The sequence below is a fragment of the Stegodyphus dumicola genome, chromosome 3 (genome assembly GCF_044657685.1).
Source record: "Stegodyphus dumicola isolate Sdum_Otavi_A_Nest chromosome 3, ASM4465768v1".
NCBI lineage: Eukaryota > Metazoa > Arthropoda > Arachnida > Araneae > Eresidae > Stegodyphus > Stegodyphus dumicola.
In genome coordinates, this window is record NC_140770.1 from 188360852 (window position 1) to 188383852 (window position 23001).

Genomic DNA, 23001 nt, shown 5'->3' on the forward strand with positions numbered 1-23001 from the left:
TTAATTTGACATGATTTTATTTTAACAATTTATAAAATATGTTTTTAGTACAGACCTGTTTCACAAGCAAAAACGTTTTAAATAAAAAGAATCTTTTAAATGAAAGTTAGATACGTTTTTTGAAACATTATGTTATAGTTTAAGTTATTAAACATGATCTCAAATATGCAAATAATGTTATTAAAAGTTATAGTTTTTTCTCCTTTATCTATTTGATGAAATTTTCAGAATAATAATTAATTTGAATTATTTTTTGCAGAATTAAATACTGCAACTGGAAATGTAATAACTTGTTTTTTTTTTTTTATCTTCCAGTTCCTCCTTCTAATGTAACAATTACCGTAAAGCCTTGTGATCCTAAGGCTGGAGATGAGGTAAGTAAAATCTTACGTTGAACATTTCAAAATTATTTTCTTGTTTAGTTTCTTGTTCAGTCGAGGGACTAAAAACCAACCTTTCAGGAAACGGTTACACATCTGTCACTTTCAAACATCAAATTTATGTAGATTTTTCAAGAAAGATTTTGTATCTGAGAACACGCAATACTCTGTGAAAATGTACGTTGTTGTTAACCGCCCTAGCATAAAACCGCGCAATGCTGTACAGATCCAAACGATAAAACACTTCCGTGACAAGTGTTTATAAAACAAATGTGGTTTAAGTTTAAAAGACAGATTAAGTTCAAAGCTTTTATTTACAATGAGGCTCGAAATAAATGAAGAGTTTCTTCACTGTCTAAGAAATAATGGGTGAACTCTTATTGGAACAGAAAACAGCACTCGTCTTCTTACCATTGAATCAGACATAAAACGTAATTCATAATTTTTCTAATTTCGACGATAAATATCCGTCTACAGCATACATTTTTTTTACATTTGATAAATAAACGAATGATCATATTTTGCATTTGTAGGGATTTTCAATCTTTCTGAATATTTTAAAATTGTATATCGACATAGAATTACTTTTGATTTTTTGAGAGGTGCGGAAGGTGGTATCGTCTAGCTTGCAGAATTTAAGGTATCATACCGCTTGCACAATTTAAGGTATCATACCGCTTGTAGAATTTAAGGTATCATATCTCTTGCAAAATTTAAGGTATCATACCGTTTCCCCAATTTAAGGTAACATATCGCTTGCAGAATTTAAGCTATCATACTGCTTGCAGAATTTAAGGTATCATACCGTTTGCAGAATTTATAACGCGGTATTTTCTGTAAAGATGTTGCAAGACGATACCTAATATCCGAAAACATCTAGCATCGTTGAAAGAAAGTCCTGAATATTATAATTATTATTTTTAAACAAAAACTTTTACATTACATTAAAATTATTTAAATGCACAGATAATTTGGATTTTTGAGGCATAAAGATAACAGCAATTCTCGATTAAATGTAATGAATGATACAGATTAATGAAAGTGAAAGCCGAATAGATGAAGAAGTATATGAATGATGGAAGGTACAATAAAAGACGGTACATAAAAGACCTAAGCATTCTTAATAGCCGATTTAATACTTTTTACGAATAAAAAGCGCATCTGTAACATGGTGAACATTCTTAAAATAAAGCACGTTTTATCAAGATACCTAACAGTAGAATAAACGCTATCGGTGCGTCCATTCTTGATTCCATTTACGCCTTATCTACACCTTTAATAACAATTAATTTAAATAGAGGACACTGCAGCACAGGCAGTGTGCTAAAGCTAATAATAGAGAAGCAAGAGGAGAAATGAAATTGAATCTAAGATGAAAATTAGATTCATGATAAATTAGAGTTTTTTTTTTCCCAGTTTCATTGCGATTATTTGTTTAAATGAAATTGAATCTAAGATGAAAATCAGATTCATGATAAATTAAGAGTTTTTTTCCCAGATTCATTGCGATTATTTGTTTAACATTCGATTCGCAGATTTTAAAACCTGCTCCTACCTGAAGCGTTGTACAGGGTGGGCCAAATAAGACCTACTAATGTTAACACGGATAACTCTTGTAATAATAATTTATTTTGATTAATATTTTTATATATCAAATATATTTTATGGAAATTATGTATGAAATATGACATCAGACGAACGTCCACCATTTTTCTCAATACAGAGATTGGCTCTATTTAACGCGTTTTCCATTACTCCAAGTAATGTTTCCGGTTGAAGGCTCAGCATTTCCTCTCGAATATTCTGCTTCAGCTGTCTAATAGTTTCTGGTTTATTAACATACACATTGTCTTTTAAATATCCCCATAAAAAAAGGATTCTGCTCCGCCATTGGCCGTAAAATGTTTTCAATCATTGTTCTGTAAGGAAGCTCCGGAAATCGTTTCCGGCTTTCCATCCTCACTCTCGAAGAAACATGAGCCGATAACTCTATTGGACATAACACCGCACCAAACAGTAAACTTCAATTAAAATATTGCCGATATTTACTCTGCATCATAATAATTGATCGTTGAAAAAAAATAGAAAAACACGATAATTTTAACGCGTTGTTTTATATTGTAAGGTTCCATAATAAATTTCCAAGAATTCAATTATAACCTACAAAAAGAACAAGTAATTATATCAAAAACTTATTTGTGTTTAACATTGGTAGGTCTTATTTGGCCCAACCTGTATAAGTGCCTGAGTCATGTAAGAATAAGTCATGTTTATGCAAGAATTATATGAGAAGCTTTACTTTTGAAATAACGGAGTTTAGAAAGATTTACTCTAAGCTGTTATGATTTCAAAAAGCAACGGAAAAGTAACCAAATTAATAGGAGAGTTTAGAGAGTATTAGAATTAAACTTAGCATTTTGTTTCACATGTTTATCTTATATATGTATACGCATGCTTGTAAAGTTTTGAAATATTTGAAATATTATTGTATAATTGTTTATTCAACTGTATCTTTACTGCTAATATAAAAAATCTGATGTGTACACCACATGACTTCCTTGTACGGAATATTAAATTATACGCATTTTTTCTTGCATTTCATTTAAACTTATTGCATTGAATTAAATCTACTTCGCCGACAGCGCATAAACCACAATAGAATAAATGCATTCTTTAAAATTCACTCTAGTATTTGTTTACCATAGCGACACTCTGGCGCCAGATTCACTTAACAGTATTAATAATTATATAACAGTTAACTTATATTATAATTATATAACGGAAACTAAGTTAACTGTTATATAATCCAATAATTATATAACAGTTAACTTATATATTTCGTTCATATTATAATTCATAATGCACAAAATTTATATCATTTAAAGAATAGAATAATCTAATCGTTGCCACATGTTCTATTCAAATACTGTAATAAAGCTAGAATGATGTATAAAAGAAATTAAGCAAACAAAACAAAAAAGAAACAGTTTTTCACAGACGATTGAGTATTTCTCATTCAATTAATTCAGTTCTCACTTCGCGAGAGGGTAAAAATACATAAAAACTCTATATTAAATATCTATACTAAAAATTACGAAGTAAATCTTAAACACTTATTTCCTCGAAAAAATTCTAGAAAGAATTAAGCATGATTTAATTGGCAATAATAAATGAATGTGTTATCTTTGTTGTTGCGAAGCTAAGTTTCTCTAGATTAACAACATATCCACTAGTCTCTTGTTTCAAATGTAAACATCAATGGCCGCCATAAAAAAAAGGCTTAGGGGCACTTAGACAACTTTAAAATTGTTGATAATTCTAAAAATAGTGCGTACAGATTTACTAAACGCATAAAAACCTTAACCGGAATATAAAAACAACATAATACAATCATTTTTAAAGCAAAAAAAAAATTACAATTTACAAACATATAAGAGTAAAGAAACTGAGATTACTGAGCCGGGTAACAGAGTGGATATATATATAAATATATTTATATACGTTTGGTGCGGCCAATTGCAACCAAAATACGAGGTGCACATCTACATGTTATAGCAGTCCTATATGCAAAATTTCAACGTTCTGAGGCTACTCGCTTTTGAGTTATGCGAGATACGTACGTACATACGTTCGTACAGACGCCACGAAAAATTCTCTTCAGAATTTATTTTAAAGCAGTTTTATATATATATATATATATATATATATATATATTTTTGAAGGAAAAGAGTATTTTATTCTGTCCTTACGTACAGACATCAAGCAAAAACATCGTTAAATTGCATTCGATAACGGTCAAAATGGATATTTTCGTTCAAAATATGCTGCCTGAAACTTTTCGCGATTACAATATTTCCTTTTTACTTCGTACAAGGAAGTAAAAACTGAAAGAGTGCGCCTATGGGAGAGACGCTGGGATCTTGTTTTTCGGGTGTTTATTGGTGGAATATTGTTTATCGTGTAAGTATATCATGTACAGTCAAGTTTCTAAAGAGAACCGGATGACTTTAAGGATTGTTAAGTTGTCTTGACTGTACAACTCTTTGCTATGAACTGCGATATGATTTTCCTAGTGTTAATAAATTCTGTAGTATTATTTCTCTGCTTTTCCCTTCTTTTAGTTTATAGTCGTCACTTTTCTTCTGAAAATACATCATAAAATTTTACTTATGTCATAAAATTGGAAAAACGTTATTCATGAACAAGCGTGCATTCTGCCAAAATTTAGCTGTCTCTCGATCAAAAATGCTTGATCAAGAGCAAAATATGTCCTACCTGAGTCGACTGCATTAAGCTCCTCATGAATCATCTGTAATAGTTAACATTTATTACGTCATCTATATTGTTGTAAAATTTACTCAGACTTTATTAATTATGTGTGTAATATTATTAAATATATCTACATATAATTAATAATATTACTCACATAATCAGTAAAATTTGAAATTTAATTTCTTAATGAAAGTTATTCTAAAATAATAAATGAATTTAGCCCTTTAACGCTTCTTTACATTTGTTTGAATACTGATACTTCATTAATTTTTTAAACATTTAGGTATCATAAAATAAACAGTAGAAATGCAATATTCGTTCCATTAATAAATTAGTAAAAAAGTATATGTATAAAATATAAATAAAAGGTAAATTCATGTTCCAATTTGATGATTCATTTCTTTAAAATTTAAATTATTTTATGTACTCTTCTATCCTATTTATTGTTAACATTTTTGTATATGGCAGGTAACTCTAGCGTGCACATCTAGTAGTAGTAATCCCCTCGCCCGCATCTCGTGGAAGAGAGATGGACGTCACGTGCGTGATCACGTGGAGGAGACGTTGAGTGCCGAGTATGGTGCCATTTCTACACGAAGCGTCCTCACATTTTCCGTCACATCTGCAGATGATAAGTCTGTTTTCGAATGCAAAGCTAAGAGTGATGATCTTCCTGCTGTAATAAGTAACGTCACGATACGCGTTAGACGTAAGTGTCAATTTTTGCATTCACTGTAATCAAAGTGCATGAGGCATATTCGAAAGTAGTAGTAAAGGAAATATTGGTAGTGGTAACGGAAACTATAGAGAAAGCAAATGAATATTCAAATTATAAAATTTCGTCAAAGAGAAAGAATATAACATATGAAACATAAATTCATACTGTATTGAATTTTTACATTACCAAAGATGTAATAATTCAGTTGGTTAAGTTATACACTTGCCTCTAATGAAGGAATTGATATCCAACGCCTAAAATACCACATTTTCATTTAATGTACAAGAAATCTATTCCGCATGCTTCCATGTATATGATACACTATGTACGTTCCGTTGTTAAAAATAGTGGACTGTAAATTGACTTGATATTACTTCAGTATATAACCCAAAAAACCTCAGAATCATAACGTTGACCGAAACTTCTTTATTGACTTTCAAAGTAAGTTAGTTGAGGAACGGCGAAGACCACACAAACTCCGACTTCAGTGGCGGCTTACCAACACAAACTCAGAAGAACCTCTGCTTAGTTGAAACTCCAGTAATTCACAGCAACCTCAAAGCTCTAAACGCGAGCTTTAAAAACCTAACAAATTTGCGTCTGCGCCGCTCCTCGGTACAAAGAAAGAAATACAATTTGCATAACATCGAACATACCCCCAGCTTTGAAGTCCCAAGGGGGTTCAAACAATAAATTTAAACTGTTGAACTGCATAAACCTGAAAAATAAAAATTAAAGTCTCTAAATCAGGAATTAAATGGCAAAGCACATAGCTTTGCTATAGGTCGTTTTATTTCACCATTAGACGTGCGTAAACTCACCACTCGAACTTTCTCATCCAGACCAGGATACACTTTGATAATTCTACCTAATTTCCAACGTAGCGGAGGTAGATTTTCGTTCTTAATAAGAACCATATCACCAATCTTCAGATCTTGTTGTAACGTGCACCACTTGGGTCTCTGCTGCAATCTAGATAAATACTCACTGCTCCATCGATTCCAGAAATGTTGAAATAACCTTTGCACGTTCCTCCAACGGTCACTGCAGCTCATGGTTTCTTGAATTTGGTTAAATTCTGGAATAGCGCTTAAAGCCGCTCCGGTTAAAAAGTGTCCTGGTGTTAGCACCTCCAAGTCGCTACAATCACTTGAAGCTGGTACCAAAGGCCTAGAATTAAGACAGGATTCAATTTGGGTTATTAATGTCAAAAATTCCTCGTATGTTGAAATAAGTGTTCCTAAACATCTTTTTAAGTGATGTTTCATAGACTTGATACCCGCTTCCCAAAGCCCTCCAAAATGAGGGGCAGAGGGAGGATTAAATAACCATTTAATATTTTCTGAAGAAATATAACCCTGTAGCTGTTCATCACGTTGAACAATATAAAAGGCTTTCCTTAATTCTTTATTAGCTCCTATAAAATTCATTGCACAATCACTGTGAATTTCACACGGTTTGCCTCTACGAGCTATAAACCGCTTAAGTGTCGCGAGGAATGATTTTGTTGAAAGATCTCCAACTAATTCTAAGTGTATTGCTCTTGTAGTAAAACAAATAAATAGACATACGTAACACTTAAAGATTTTGACTCCTCTACCAGGACGATATTTAACGTTAAATGGTCCTGCTAAATCAATCCCTACACGAGAAAAAGCTCTACTTTGAGTAACTCTTGAAGCGGGTAAATCTGCCATTAGCTGAGTTGCAGTTTGCGCTCTAACTCTACGGCAGATAACACATTGGTTTATACACTTTCTTATAATATCTCTAGCATTCACAATCCAAAATCTATGTCGTATGACAGAAGTGAGTAGCTGCGTACCTGCGTGAAGATACTTTCATGATAATGCTTAATAATTAAACGCGTAATATTGTGATTCTTAGGTAAAATCATAGGATGTTTCTGATTATTTGAAACTGTAGAGTTTCTGAGCCTTCCGCCTACACGCATTACTCCCGCGGAATCCAAGAAAGGACTTAAAGACAGTAATATACTTGATGTCATAATTCTTCTGGAAATTCGGCTCTTTGCACAATCCTAACAATCATAAAAGTAACTTCACAGAACTCTTCAGTAGATAAATAACCCTTTATACGCTCTGTAGGTAACTTACTACAATTATTTCTGAATCTTAAACACCACGCTAACACTCGACATAACTTTAGCCATGATGAAAATCTTGAAAACACACTATGCTCTTCAAATTTGGAAATATTTGAACTGACACTCTTTTTCAATTCTTTCAACATAACCTCACCCTCTAATTCTACACTTGAATTTTGCTGTACATGAATTAGGGATTCGTTTAACCACTGCGGTCCCTTCATCCATAACTCACATTGTAGGAATTCTGATGGAATAAAACCTCTGGTCCCACAGTCTGCAGGATTTTCTTTCCCAGCAACATAATTCCATTGAATACCTGGAACAGCTTCTTGGATTTTTGCAACTCGATTTGCCACAAAAGGTAGCCAACGGCGAGGTTCGGACGAGACCCATGCCAATGTAACCCGCGAGTCGGTCCATGCGTAAATATTGTTAATAGGCAGTTCTATGTCTGATAATACTGCATGTAAGAGGTTGGTTAAAAGTAACGCAGCACACAACTCTAGTCTCGGAAGAGACTGGGTTTTTAAGGGCGCTACTCTGGTTTTCGATGTCAGAAGGCTGACTTTGATTGACGAATCAAGGTCGGTTGTACGGAGATAGATGACTGCACAATAAGCCTTTTCTGAAGCGTCGCAGAAAGCATGGATTTCTATAACTACTGCCTTCGGACTCAAGACATACCTCGGAAATTGTAAGCTTGAAAGTAAGGGCAATTCTAGATAGAAACGCTTCCATTTTCTACTTATTCTCTTATCAACGAGTTCATCCCAACCCAGCTGTAAGTTCCATAATTCTTGTAATAATATTTTCGCGTATATTATTGTTGGCGCTAACCATCCCATTGGATCAAAGATTTTGGCTACTTCCGATAAAATAGTCCTCTTAGTTATGCATATCTTTATCACTTATGCATATCGAAAAATGAAACGTATCACTAGAGTTGTTCCAATTAATTCCCAATACTTTTACTTTCTTGTCATTGTTTATTTCAAGAGAAATACTGTATTCTCGTAAGCACTCGAGAATATTCTCTAAAATAGCTGAACTGTTTGAAATCCACTTCCTTAAGCGAAATCCACCCTTTTCATCATTTCATTCAACTGCTGAACTAGAACATTCGCTTCCTCTTCGCTTTGTGCCCCTGAAAGCAAATCATCAACATAAAAATCACGAAGGACAATTTTTGATGCTAAAGGAAATCTCACTTCTTCATCTAATGCAAGTTGTTTCATTACTCTAGTAGACAAATACGGCGCACAGGCAGTCCCATATATAACTGTCACTAATTTAAATGTACTCAAGGGCTCACTAGGACTATCCCTCCAAAGCATTCGTTGCCAATTTGTATCTTCTGGGTGGACACGGATTTGTCTGAACATCTTCTCTACATCGGCACATACTGCAATTTTGTAAGTTCTAAACCGTAGAAGAATTGGAAACAGCTCTTGCTGAACTCTTGGCCCAACCATCAAAATATCATTCAATGAAAGACCCGATGTCGTTTTAGTTGAAGCATCGAAAACAACTCTCAGTTTAGTCGTAGTACTTGATTCCTTTAATACGGCATGATGAGGCATGTAATACGTAGAGTCAATAAGAATCTCTCCCTCAGGCACTCCCTCCATATGTCTCAGCTCAAGGTATTCCCTCATGAAATCCTTATACTGTTCATAAATCTGAGGCCTTTTTAGAAGTGAATTTTCTAAAGATTGGAATCTACGCATAGCTAATTGTCTGGAATCTCCAAGCTGAGAAGGCGGAGAGTGAAACGGTAATTACACAGTACATGCCCCACTTTCCTCTCTCGTGTATGTAGATTTGAAGTAATCTTCACATGCTCTCTCCGATTTAGTAAGCATGTCACACGTAGGTACAGCATCCAATTTCCAAAAGTCAGACAGCATCTGATCAGTTTCCACTTGTATATTATTAACATAGATAGTAGGATTAATTTCTGTTGAATTATTCATACTACCTGAAATAATCCATCTTAGTTCAGAACGAGAAGCTACCGGTTTACCTTCTTCGCATTTAATTATTTCTCCCTTTAAAAGAGGTAAGGCAATATCTACGCCTAAAAGTATATCAACAGGCCCACTTTTGTAAAATGTTGGATCTGCTAACATTAAATCATTATATTCCTCAACGTACTTCTTATCCAATATAAAATGCGGCAAAGTTCCAATAATTCTATTGATGATAAATACTGGTGTTTTAAATGACACTTTCGCCAGAAAATGCGGAACGAAGTTCATTTCCGTAATTCCATTAGTTTTCGTATCCAAAGACCCTAAACATGAAATAAAAACTTTGGCATTTCTTCTTGCTAACCCTAGCCTTTGTACACAATCTTCTGAAATCAGGCTTGCTTGACTGCCAGGGTCAAGGAGGGCTCTACACAATTGGTATTCACCCGATGAATCTAACACTTTAATAACAGCCGTACATAATAAAACTTCACTCTGAAAATTAAAGTCTGAAACACAAGATTTAATTACTGGACTAGAACTTGCGATATTCTCCCCTGACCCAGCCGATTGAGCGCGAGGTTCTGGCCCAGGGAAAAATGGCTTAGACGTCACTGATAATTCATTCGAACTGTTCGTAACTCCTTTACGTGCCTTTGGTTCATTTTGAACTCTTTCGAAATGCAGTAGTGTGTGATGATTTTTAAAGCACTTTTTACATTTATGTGTACTTCTACACTCGAAAGCTTTATGATTTGAAACCAAACAATTAAAACAAACATTATTTCTCTTGACAAAATTAACGCGTTCCTGAACATTCAAATTTAAAAACTTATTACATTTAAAAACTGAATGACCGGCTTTACAATACGTACACTGCGCGCGAATCTCCGAAGCCAATGAAGTTAATTTGTCTTTTGTAACTTGTTTTTTAACACCTTGCGTTTTACCTGCTTGCAAGGTTCTGTCATGAGATTTCAAGAACTCTAGCAGATTATTAAGTGTTGGTATTTCCTCACTATTTAATGCTCTTTCCCACCATCCTCTCGTCGAAGAATCCAATTTAAACTGTACTATTAACATTAAAATAGTATCCGCGAATTGTTCCACTTTGAAGCCTAGATTTTCAAACGAACATACACACTCTCTTACAGTGTCTACTAACGCTAATATCTGACTAGGAATTTCAGATCGTAAATTTGATAAATACAAGATTTTCTTTAATAACGATGAAAGTAATTCTCTCTTATGTGAAAATCTTTGACACAATAAATGCCACGCTATTTCGAAATTCCTGTCAAAAATAGTTAAAGCTTGAACAATCCGCAAAGCATCTCCTTTTAAAGAACCCTTTAAATATTGTAGCTTTTGTGCACCTGATAAACGGTCATTATCCACTATCGCCGTTTTAAATAAATCAAAAAATGATAACCATTCTTCAGTACTGCCACTAAATACAGGAAGTGTTAGCTTAGGTAAGCGTATACTCGCCATTTCACAATATTTAGTTTCCACACTAATGTCTTTAACATTCTTAACTCTGGTTAGCATTAAAATTAACTCATCAACAGTATCTTGTATGACCTGTTGTTCTTCTATAAATACATCAATATCTTTTTCTTCACACACTACAAATATGTTACTAAAAATATCCGAAAGTTCGGTCATTAAATTATTTAATCTAGATTTAAAAAGTTCTATTTGATCAACATCAGCAGAATCGTAAGTCACTGTAATTTTCTCTTTCAGTTTACTTAACTTAGCTTCAGCAACACGCTTTTTAGTCTTAAGCGTTGTAAATTCCATTCTCTAATAAGAAAGATAAAAAAAAACACACTGTCTCACCAAATTTACTGCGACTCCGGCTCGACGGACCAATAAACATGTACGTTCCGTTGTTAAAAATAGTGGACTGTAAATTGACTTGATATTACTTCAGTATAGAACCCAAAAACCTCAGAATCATAACGTTGACCGAAACTTCTTTATTGACTTTCAAAGTAAGTTAGTTGAGGAACGGCGAAGACCACACAAACTCCGACTTCAGTGGCGGCTTACCAACACAAACTCAGAAGAACCTCTGCTTAGTTGAAACTCCAGTAATTCACAGCAACCTCAAAGCTCTAAACGCGAGCTTTAAAAACCTAACAAATTTGCGTCTGCGCCGCTTTTCGGTACAAAGAAAGAAATACAATTTGCATAACATCGAACATACTACTTAAAGCCCTGCCTAGTTTCCCGCATTTCTCATATAAGATGTTAAGTTATACACTTCTCTCTAATGAAGGAATTGATATCCAACGTCTAAAATACCACATTTTCATTTAATGTACAAGAAATATATTCCGCAAACTACCATGTATATGATAGCCCTGCCTAGTTTCCCGCATTTCTCATATAAGATGAATAGTTCTAAAAAGAACTTGGCTGTTTCTGAGCTGGCAATTACAGATCAGCTCATTTGGAACTTAGTAGTTATTGTAATTAATCTACCCAATATACACATTAATTAATCCATAAAATACTATATAGGATATGATAAAATATAATATAAGGAGAAATATTATAAACTGATACTGAAATACTATGTAATTCAGAAGTTCTTGCATTCTCATCATTGTTAATACTAATACTGTTAATTTTGGCAATCAAATATTTACCAGTATTGCTGTTTAGGGTAAATCTGACTGATCTTTGGTAAAGCGTTCACAGGGGCACCCATGATCAATAATCAATGAAGAATAAGTAGATAGGAGTTTACGCACCGCGAATCTCACACAAGAAGAGAGGTTTTCTGTGCTAGAAGCAAGTTCCTAGCTATAAACGCGGAGGAACTAAAGTATTAATAACCATGCGTGATATATTAAGCAATAAATTGAGCTACGTTGGAGAGAAACAGGCATCATCATGATATGTATTGAAAACCAAACTGATCATTAATTAGTACCTTCTACAAAAATTACTTTTTGTTTATCTTTATTCCAACTTTATTTATATTGATAGTAGCTGATAGTATACACGATAGTAGCTGATTCATCCAGCACTTTATTAAAATTATCGGTTTTTCACATTTAGAATTTATGCAATTATTGCTTATTCACATCAATCAATAATCACTCGTATATTTTACTTTAGAAGAAAACACTCTAAAACATTCTCAGAATTAATAAGAATAACTAGATTATTTTAATTAATCTCATAAATAATCAGAAGTAATATGTATAATTTATGACAATTTTAATGAATACAAATGGCTAACTTTATTAATATTTCAAACCATTCATTTAGAACAAGTAATACTTGCAACTTATTACAATTCCAAAATGTGTGAAATAAAATGGCAAACCTTAACGATATTTCAAATTAAGTAACACTTTTCTAAAAATATCAATTTCCACAACATTTGATGTAATTTTCAATTATAATTACTTGTATTACATAAGCCAAAAGTAAACATATTTTATTTAGAATCTAAACCAGAATTAACAACATGGCACAATAACTGAAATCATCGTGTGCAGGAAAACTAAAACTTTGATCTCTCACCTCCTGGATTTCCGCAGGTATCCAAAGATTTTTTGATCCTATAAGGAGCTGCCCCAATAAAGTTTACCTTTCATTTTATCCTCAGAAAGATGACCACTACCCACACACTTGAAGAACACTTGAAATTCTACGTTCGGTTTTAAAATTGCATCATCCATGGCATACAAAAACTCAATAATTTGTAATAAATGGTCGATCAATAATAAAAATACTACCTTCACGATAACGTAATTTTATTTATTACACACACACAGATATAATAACTAAATTTTACATATTAGTACATCGGCAGAATATGCCGATCCAAACCCACACACACCTCTCCTTCCTCAACTGCCGATTTTAGCGAAATTTCTTCACTGGCGCTTCTGCGCCGAAGACCACATTTTGCGAAGTTCGCATACTTGGCGCTTCTATCAGTTTTTTAATCTTACACCTTTATTTATATGACGGCTTTATATTAGACGCTTAAAACAAAACATTGTTGCGTTTCTGTACGGGTTTATGGATTTGAAGTGATTAACGACAATACTTGATGAAGAATGAAAACACAATTTATTCGCGAGTATTTCGCAGGAGGGATCCAAAGATACGTTTACAGTCGTCGGAAAACTACGGCAAACACGCTGAAACAATAAGCAACACAGCCTTCAAGATATCAGGCTATAACGGTGAAGACAGCTTCACGGCAAAGCACTAGAGTACAGCTCCTGACTTGGTGCGGTCGTTCTCGAAACTCAGCGTACTCTTGAAACTCTCCGCGCCACAACTCGCGATGTACTCGATAGCCTCAACGATGCACACTCTCAATGCATCAACTCGCGATAGACTCGACGACCAACTCGACATTAGACTGCTACTTCGCATAAGGTATATATAGCTTTTGGCCTGTCTTCGAGAACATTCTGGGTCAAACCGGTAAGAATTCGTTCTAAAATGGTATCTATCCGTCTATTGCATATCGCGAATTTTGTCGCCAAATGGGCAATTTCATACCAAAACTGGCAACCCTGTCTTCCCTTGTCATTTTCTGTCAACCCTAAACCCGCCTTGCGGGAAAGCTATCCAACCACAGCTGGACGTTTCGTAACAACATATCAAAGTTTTTGGATTAGAGTTCGCGAACTTTTGATTTAAGTATATAATGCACATTTTATTCCTCAATAACATAAAAGGATCCCAGTTTCATAGTAAAGTTTATTCATTTTACTGTTTGATAAAAATACTTCTCACAATAGTCACTGTAAGACTGTCATTAAATATGCATCTTTACTGTTACTGTCATTTTTTTTAGATAAACCAGAGTTTCCAGATGCATACCAAAGAATTGATGTGATAGAAGGCACTAATGCTACTATTAACATCAGCGTATACGCCTATCCACCTGTGGCCTGGTTTTCTTGGACAAAAGATTCTTCATTAATACCGCCTGTTTCGGAGATGGACGATCACATGCATAGGGTGATGTCTTCTGGTCCAACACTCTTCATTATGAACGTCGTGCGAAAGGATGGAGGGACATATGTGTGCATGGCTGAGAATGAGGAGGGTACTTCAAATGCAACTATTATTCTCAATGTGCAATGTGAGTAATTTTCCTTTAGGTTTGGTGCTTTAAACTATAATGAAATGATAAAATCTAGTTTTATTGAGAAAACATTATTATTGATACGGAATGTTAACATGAAAATATTTAAGTTTGGTCTATAATTAATGGAGTAAATTGTGTACGTAAATCATTGTAAAAGGTCTGAACTTGAAGTTGGATAACATGAGAAATACGAATATTTCCAAAGACATTTTTTTATTTTTTTTGACAGGCTAATTCGAGAAATTCACTAAAATTTGCTTTCCTGTGACTAGATGATGCTTTGCAATAAAAGGATGCCATAGTAGTAAGTGAGACGAAATAAAGGAAGCATACATATTCATAAAAAACCTATTCTCATTACTGTCCTAAAAGTATAGGACACATCACTGTCCTATTAACTCATTACTGTCCTAAAAGTAAACTAAAGCAATATTTTTTTAAAACCGATTTGATCGAGGAGTGCCTGGCAACACTTACGTAATGTTTGGAATGATGTCGCATATTAATAACTTTTAATCGTACATCGATGCTTATGGAGTAACGAAAAATAGCAGAAAATTGTGTGCAAATAACTGTCGATTTATTCTGAAAACAAAATTCAGTGCAATGCTATAAACAAATTACTTTAATATAACATTACAGATAATTCGAAAATATAAACAAGGTTTACTTGTAAAGGTTTGATAATTAAATACTTAGTGTTTCTCGTGGATGATTGTAGTTCCTGTAATGAAGGTAGTTACTGTAATGAGCGAGGTTCTTTTACATTTCTTACTGGTATTATGTTGGTAGCGTAGCAAGGCAAATACATTACATTACTTAGGTCTCATGTCAAACAAGATTGAAGAAATACTAATTCTTTCCTTAGTATGAAAATTTTATTGGTTACCTTTTGAGGCTCTTTAATGTTAATTAACCAATTATTTTATGTTTTGCATCTGAAATATCATACTTTGTCCAGACTGCTGTTTTCTGCTTTTGTTCGTTTTATTTATGCATGTAACTTTTAAAGTTTTAGTTAACTTACTTCAGTAAACCCCGTGTTGTACATCTGTGGTGCACGGAGAGTCTATGTTTTCAAATAAAAAAAATATCATCTTTTCCGTTTTCCCTCCAAAATGCAATTTAGTTCAAGTGTACTTAAGATAAGATTTTCAGATTGTAAGTGTGTGCGTGTGATTATGGCAAAGCCTCGAGGGTTATCTGCCAAAACGGAGGTATGCCTTCGTGGAGGACTTTCGAAGGAAAACTGGCTCTTTCAGTCTGTAAGACCAGAGGGTGTTTCGCCTCTCGTAGCCGCGTTACTAGGTTGCTTTCTTAGATGAGAATTATTGTTTTCAGCCTTGCATTATAACTGCTGATAGTTAAATTCCATGCCGGTTACGTTTGGGGTCAACTTCGCGTTAAATTGATTGTGTAGCTTTAGGCTGCTAGCTTATTTGAATTTAAATTTCGCATTTGATTTACTGTTACATTAAGTTACCTCGCCACGAGTGATTGGCTGAGTTCTGAGCACAAAGTCTACCTTCTTTTCCAATTCAGTTTTATATAAATTCCCAAATTTCAGTTGCGAATTTTAGATTTAGCGATAATTCGCTTATCGTTTACCAAGACTTTAGACACTTTGCATGATAGCCAAGCAAATTAAAAACCACAGTCTTTTAGTTTTTAATAAATCAACAATAAATTTTAAAACGTAGGCCATAATGAAATTTTCTTGAATTTTTGAAAATGAATGCTAAATAATCCTAACACATTTTTGTACATTGAATTATGTGGTAAATTTTCAAGTTAATGATTTATATTGCTTTGTCAAAACTTTCCTTTTTTAACGTAATGTAAGTTCCTCTAATTTACCATAAAATTTTAGCTTGATTAAAAAACTTGTAGTAAGACACATTACCGGTTAACTTTTGATTAACAGACTTTGTTAGTTTTTGTCTCTTCTAATACTTTGAATGCTTTCGTTTTACTCTAATTATCAAATAGTATTATTTCTATTAAAAAAACAGATAAAAGCTTCTGGAAATACGTTTCGCTTCCTGATATATTCATTCATCAATTTCCTGCAAAAAAATTACTTTTACTGAATATTTAGTTATTTGTAATGTAATATTAGAAATTTATACAGTAGGGTAGACTGAATTAAAAAAAAAAAAAAAAAAAAAAACACTTCTTCCGCTTACCTTGGAGAAGTTGCCTATCGTCCAGTTATATTCAACATGAAATAAAAAGTTTTCACATAAAAGTATATCTTCCGTTTGCTCATCGCCTGGAAAATTTTCATAAATAGCGAAATTTCGTTGTGTTTCATCAATTTTCCATAATTAATAAACTTACTTTTATTGAAATGAAGTTGTTCTTAATGTGAATTTGGGGGCATGAGAAAAACGAGAAAAGTTTAAACCTGTGATTTCAAAGTATTTAACATTGTTGTTAAAAAGCGTGAATCTTAAAGTTAGGTTTTTGGAGAAATTCTGGCATAATACATTTTGATAGGATGCTTATAAGTGTATGGTGAATGTGCGGCATAGGGTCACTTGAAATACTAGCAAACGAGGAAGCATAGGGTCACTTGAAATACTAGCAACTTGTCGAGGGGTTTGGAGGTACAGAAAGATCATTAGGAACACTAAGATCCATCTCTTGGGTTGTTCTCTATCATATGTACGGGGAACTTCCGAGTTTTTGCATGTGTAACATCGGTCGGTTTCTTCTGGCGCACCTTGGGTAACGTACTCGATGATAAAAACGTTAAATGACAGTTATATATCGGATTTTCCCGTCGATTACATTAAGTTGCAAGTATCCGGTCATGTCAATCCAACAACTAAATATTACGAAAAAAATGAAAAGCTTAGGAATCTTTAACGCATGAAAGAGTGCCAGTATTCAAATATTTTAAAATAACTGTCAGTAGTCAGATATTTTTAAATAAAAAAGTAAAATAAAGTGAAAAAACTATTTAAATTACGTTGCAGATTGATGATCGCACCCTGTCGAGAACCTGTTCTTATAAAATTTTATTTATATCTTTTAAAAGCAAGCATTTAAAAATCCATCAAGATACCCTTAGGACAAAAGCATTCAAACGCCATTGGATATTTAAACTGGCACAAAGAATATATTTCTTAAAGAAATGGATTTCTACCTGGAAGATTGAGGAAGGGCTCACATGAAGCCATCACCCCCCTAACCTAAGCGCGGGGTCCACGTCGTTATATTCCCATTTTAAATCGATTTTTTTTTCTTTGACGAAAAAAAGATGATGAACCTAACGTTTCTTTTGTATGTCACATCATGTTTTTGCTATATAGCTGCTGTGAAAAGGAGTCACATTCAAATCTTAGATTCGATTTATCCTGTCTGGAGGGAAAGAAGTAGCTGTTACTTCAAGAGTAGTTATGGAAATACACACAAAAGAACCCAATATTTCGCCGATATGAAGGCGGAATTTCATCAGCTTGCTCAAATGTAACACAAATAAGGTATTTCGAGGATGCATTTGTAAGAAAGATATTTCCATAGCGATATCGGCGCCACGACATTCAATAATTTGCGAGTTCCACTGAAGTACCTATTTTGTTTACATATATATCCATCACATTTCCCAGTAAGATTTAAATATTTTTTTGTGTAGTAGATATTTTCGTATATGGTTTGAGTACTAAGAAATCTGCGTGTGACAGAATAGTTTACGACATGTACGTTGGAAAGCTTGAAAATAGAATCGCTTTATACTATTATTTTTGAATTTTGGAAAACTATATTGCATTTAAAAATTGCGATTTTAGGGGATTCAAAAGATTTTGAGGCTCAGATTACAACGTATTTGTTCCTGGTATACCTTTTGTATTGAAAATTTGAATTATTTTCTGCTCAAATCTAAGTATGAAATCATAAGTGCAATAAATCCTCATGCGAGACAAAACACATAAAATTTCTAGTTATAAGAAATTTAAAAAGTTCATATTTTATTTCATCAACTGCAATAAATATATAACAAATTCTTACTGAAATATTTATTATAAGTTACTTTTTATAGGTCATCAATCAAATTCTTTTCTTATTTTCTCCTGAAACTCTTGCAAAGATCTTTCACAAACAATTTTCAATTGGAATTTTCAATGTAATCGTCTGATGCTGTTTTGTCTTGATTGGACCTAAAATTGACAGATGGCTTGAAAATTAGGTAATACCATTTTCCCAGGAAAAATAGCCCACCAGTGGCCTCATTGTAAAGTCGCTGAACACTGGTAGTTTCGACCTGGGTTTGATTCCAGGCGAACAGGCTGGCTACATGAGCGTTTTAATGGTTTTCCTCATGTCCTTATATGCGTTGCCATAATTAAAACAACCAAACCAAAACCAAATCGAGGAAAAATATTCTTTTCACCAAAATCACAGAGCAGACCAAAATTCAGGGATATTGTATTTCAAAGAAAAAGATTTTGTATATAATAAATTTGAAAGAGAAAAGTGTTCCATTAGAAAGTAAAAAGGAATTAATGGCCGCTGAAGGATATTCGTCCGAATGTGGGTAAATATCAGAAAAGTGAATTCTCTGATCCTGAATGAAACTGCATGGACTCAATAATCCATCGGAACTAAGAATGTGTTCTGGCACTGTAAATAAAATCATTCGTAAAGATTTGAAGTCCAGCAAGGTGTCTAAACATAAAATTCATCTTCTTTTGCCAAAGCATATTCAGTAAAGAAAAACAAACTGAAAAAATATATAAAAGAAGCATATCTGCTGATAAATGGAAATTTGTAGCAACACTCAATAAGGCATGGGTATATTTAAGCTACTATAATAAAAAGCGATATATTTTCTATAGTTCACCTGATGAAAGTCACCGTGGCAAAATTCATCTTATAACAAATTTATTATTTTTAAAGAGTATTATTCAAGTTTAATTCTAAATTTAGCAAAGAATGTTATTTGATACTATTTTCTGATTTTAAAAAGTGAGAAGCATTATCATAAACTTAATATTTTTGAATTTCCAAGGAAATACAACTTCTGCAGTCAAGTAAAGATGATATTCTATAGGGACATTCACAATTTGCGTTTCCAATATGAACGAAAGTTTTAAGTAATTTTATATTATAATTTCAGTATTAAAGTTTTCTAGATATATGAAAGGAAAGTTAAATGAATTATAAATATAATAATCACAGAATAAAAAAAGAAAGCTTCCAATTATGCAAGCTGCTGAAGACAGTGATGAATTTATTGTGTTGCAATTCGAAGAATGCTGGCTTTCCTAGCCCTAGGTTTGTCAGATTTTCTTTTTATAAATGAGAAATTGTTTCTTCTAAATATTTAAAAAAATCTTCTAGTTTTACGAAATACATAGAAAATTAGATTAAAAGAAATGTTTATGTTTGAAACAAAATGCAGTAAGCAAATTTTGTGAAAAGAAGAAAAAAAAAAAAAAAAAACATGTAAAATTGTGGTTTTGTAGAAACAGAGGAAAACAGTAAACATTTAGGAAGGAGGAATTTTGCAGTTGTTTCGCATTATTTTGATTCATATGAAGAAGGAAAAAATAAAAACTGGCGAATTATTTTTAAGAAATTAGAGCCGCCGAAACGGGATGCGTAATGGTAAACCGCACATTGAGTTGATCAATGCTAACGAATTTCACTTACTGCGCATGCTCAGTAGTGTACCGTTAACGTGGGAGGAAATGCTGGCGACTAAGGGGGCAAAACAATCCTACACAACTCTGTCATGTAAGTCTTATCGACTGTTACAATTGCAATACTACCGAAATTTGTTTGTGCATTTGCTTCTGTTTCATTTTATTTTTCTTTATTTTTTTCATAAACGTTATATTTAATATAAGTTATTTATAATAATTTCCTTGCCTTTAATTCAGCAATTTAAGCTGGATTTATTCTTTAATTGGTTAAGGTATATACGAATGGAACTTATGGTAAATACGCAATTGCTTTTATTCTTCACAAGTATAATCAATAAAGATTCAGCTAATGTATCTTGTAATGTTTTCTGTTTTGTAATCATTCTTAAACGAAAATTTGCATAGTTTACAATCGATATTTATACTCTAAGTAATGAAGCATCTTAAGGGGGCTCATACACCTTAGACCCCTTAACACCCTTCGAATATGTGACTGTTGCAAGAATTGGGATATTTTAAAAGCAATTACTTCCAACTTTTTATAGCTGACTACATAATATAGCTGCTTTCTGAAATAGTGATCAGAAGGTTTGTGTTGCCACAAATATTTTTGTAATTTAATCCTCTTTGTGACAAAATATTTCGTCACGTTTCCACCTTGCGCGCACGATATTTTAAAAATGGCTGATGGTACATACTTGAAATTTGATGGAATTCTTTATATGAGCCTTGTCTTTTAACTGAACCTAAAATCTGATGAATATTTTAATATTAAAAACTTTTATGGACGAAAATATTACCGATTTTTTTTAATAAAATACATTTTATAAACTCGACTCCAAACAAAATAAAAATTTAACATGAAATTCTTAGAATTTTTTAGTTCACAGTAGTTTCCAAATGTTATAAAAGCTATATATTAAATATGGAATTAAATTATGCAACAGAATGTTTTAAACTGTACGCGCAAGGTGAAAACATGACTAAAACGTTTGTCAAAAAGCGGATTAAATTATAAAAATATTTGTGGCAACACAAACTTAACTTAAGCTAAATTGTTTTTTTAACATTGATCAACTGATCACTATTTCAGAAAACAGCTATATTATGTAGTGATCTGTAAAAAGTTGGAAGTAATTGCTTTTAAAATAAATAAATTATCCCAATTCTTGCAACACTCACATATTCGAAAATCTTATGGGTTTTAAGCTGTACGAGTCCCCTTAACAAGTTTTAAAACCCCGAACTGTTTACGCCCAGATAAACAGAATATCAATCATATGCCGCATTTGTCTACTTTTAAGACTGTGCCAAAGTCGTAATTGTGCCAAATTCTCTTCTGGGCATGCACAGTATGCGAAATTCGTTTAACATTGATCAACTGAATGTGCAGTTTGCCATTACGCAACCGGGATAGTGGTTAGCGACGCTGACTTCCGTACCGAAAAGATTGCTCTCGAATCCCTTAGAAGTCATGGATATTTTTAAGTATGTAGTGTTTGTGCGGCAGGGGAATACTCTAAATATGCTGCAAGACGAAAGTCCTCTCTAGAGGTTAGTGGTAGGTGAAGAGGTGTGGCAGCCCCTCTAACCCATCTCACCCGAGCTACTCTCTCTCTCTGAGGGCAAAACTGAACTTAAGTCGGGCTGTCACCTATATAATACTCAAAGCTTTTGCCAACGACAGCCGCATTTCACCCCTTGCCACGGTGAATGTCGTGGGCTTGTGCTGACCTTGTCAGACAAGTGACAAGGCTAACAACACAATGAATTTAGATAGAATTCCTTGAAGTACATGACTGAATATGTGTTTCATTTAATGCCTGTATAAAATGCATGTTATATGCATTACACAGTAGAACCTCGACATACGATCACCTCTATATACGAGAAATTTGAGATACGAGGAAAGTATGAGTGAAAAATTCGTATCTAAGTACGAGCATTGACTCGAGTAACGAGCAATGAGCTAGGCTGTTGGTATGCGTGGCGCTATTTCCCGATCCAGCCCGATTCGGAAAATCCCCTCGTCAAATCATTCAGTGTTCTTTGATCTAAGTGTTTGTGTGCTTGCGAGTTAATTGTTTTTTTTTTTTTACATTTAATGTGAAAATAATTATTTCACAATCCCTCCCAAAAAGATTATTGAATCAGTGCTGCAAAGTAAACAAAGAAAGCCACGGCCGTTGAAATTAAGAAAGAAATCATAGATAAACATTAGCGTGGTGTAAGAGTGACATCGACGATTTGCACTATTTTGAAGAAGAAGAAAGAAATTAAGAATCTTGAGGTGACCCAAGGAGTTATTTCCAAGCACCGCCCAAAACTACTAGATCATGTTGAGAAGCCATTGTTAGCGTGCATTAACGGGAAGCAGTTAAAAGGCGATTGGGTGTCGGGAGCTATTATAATGGTAAACTACGGTTATATTATTTACTTGTGCTATTTATTAGAAAAAATTATTTTTATGTTGATATTGTTGCGTGCGTACGGATTCGTTACGAAATGAATGCACAAGTCCGATGAAAAATGAACAAAATTTATTATTATCACAACAAAAATGCTTATTTCCTCAAATTATCCTTTCTGTATTACAATATCTCACAATAGTTATCTTAACTACTCAAACGTTCAAGAGAAGTTAATTCAAAACAGCTAAAGAAAGCTAATCCGCGAATTCGCTACAATCAACAAACTTTTTCTAAACAAACTCTTAAAACAACAAGCTAACTAAAAATAACTGACTAACGGAATTGAGAGGTT

At 33.4% G+C, this 23001-nt stretch overlaps 1 protein-coding gene across 4 annotated transcripts in view; it reads left to right on the plus strand.

Moving 5' to 3' along the window:
• LOC118184280 (nephrin-like) overlaps positions 1-23001 on the plus strand; it is a 373546-nt gene that overhangs the window by 262487 nt on the left and 88058 nt on the right. For all 4 annotated transcript variants that reach the window (XM_085813709.1, XM_035353934.2, XM_085813711.1 and 1 more), the window contains exons 10-12: positions 316-374; positions 5121-5361; positions 14291-14581. In XM_085813709.1, coding sequence (XP_085669835.1) covers positions 316-374; positions 5121-5361; positions 14291-14581 — 591 coding nt within the window. The remainder of the gene's footprint in view (positions 1-315; positions 375-5120; positions 5362-14290; positions 14582-23001) is intronic.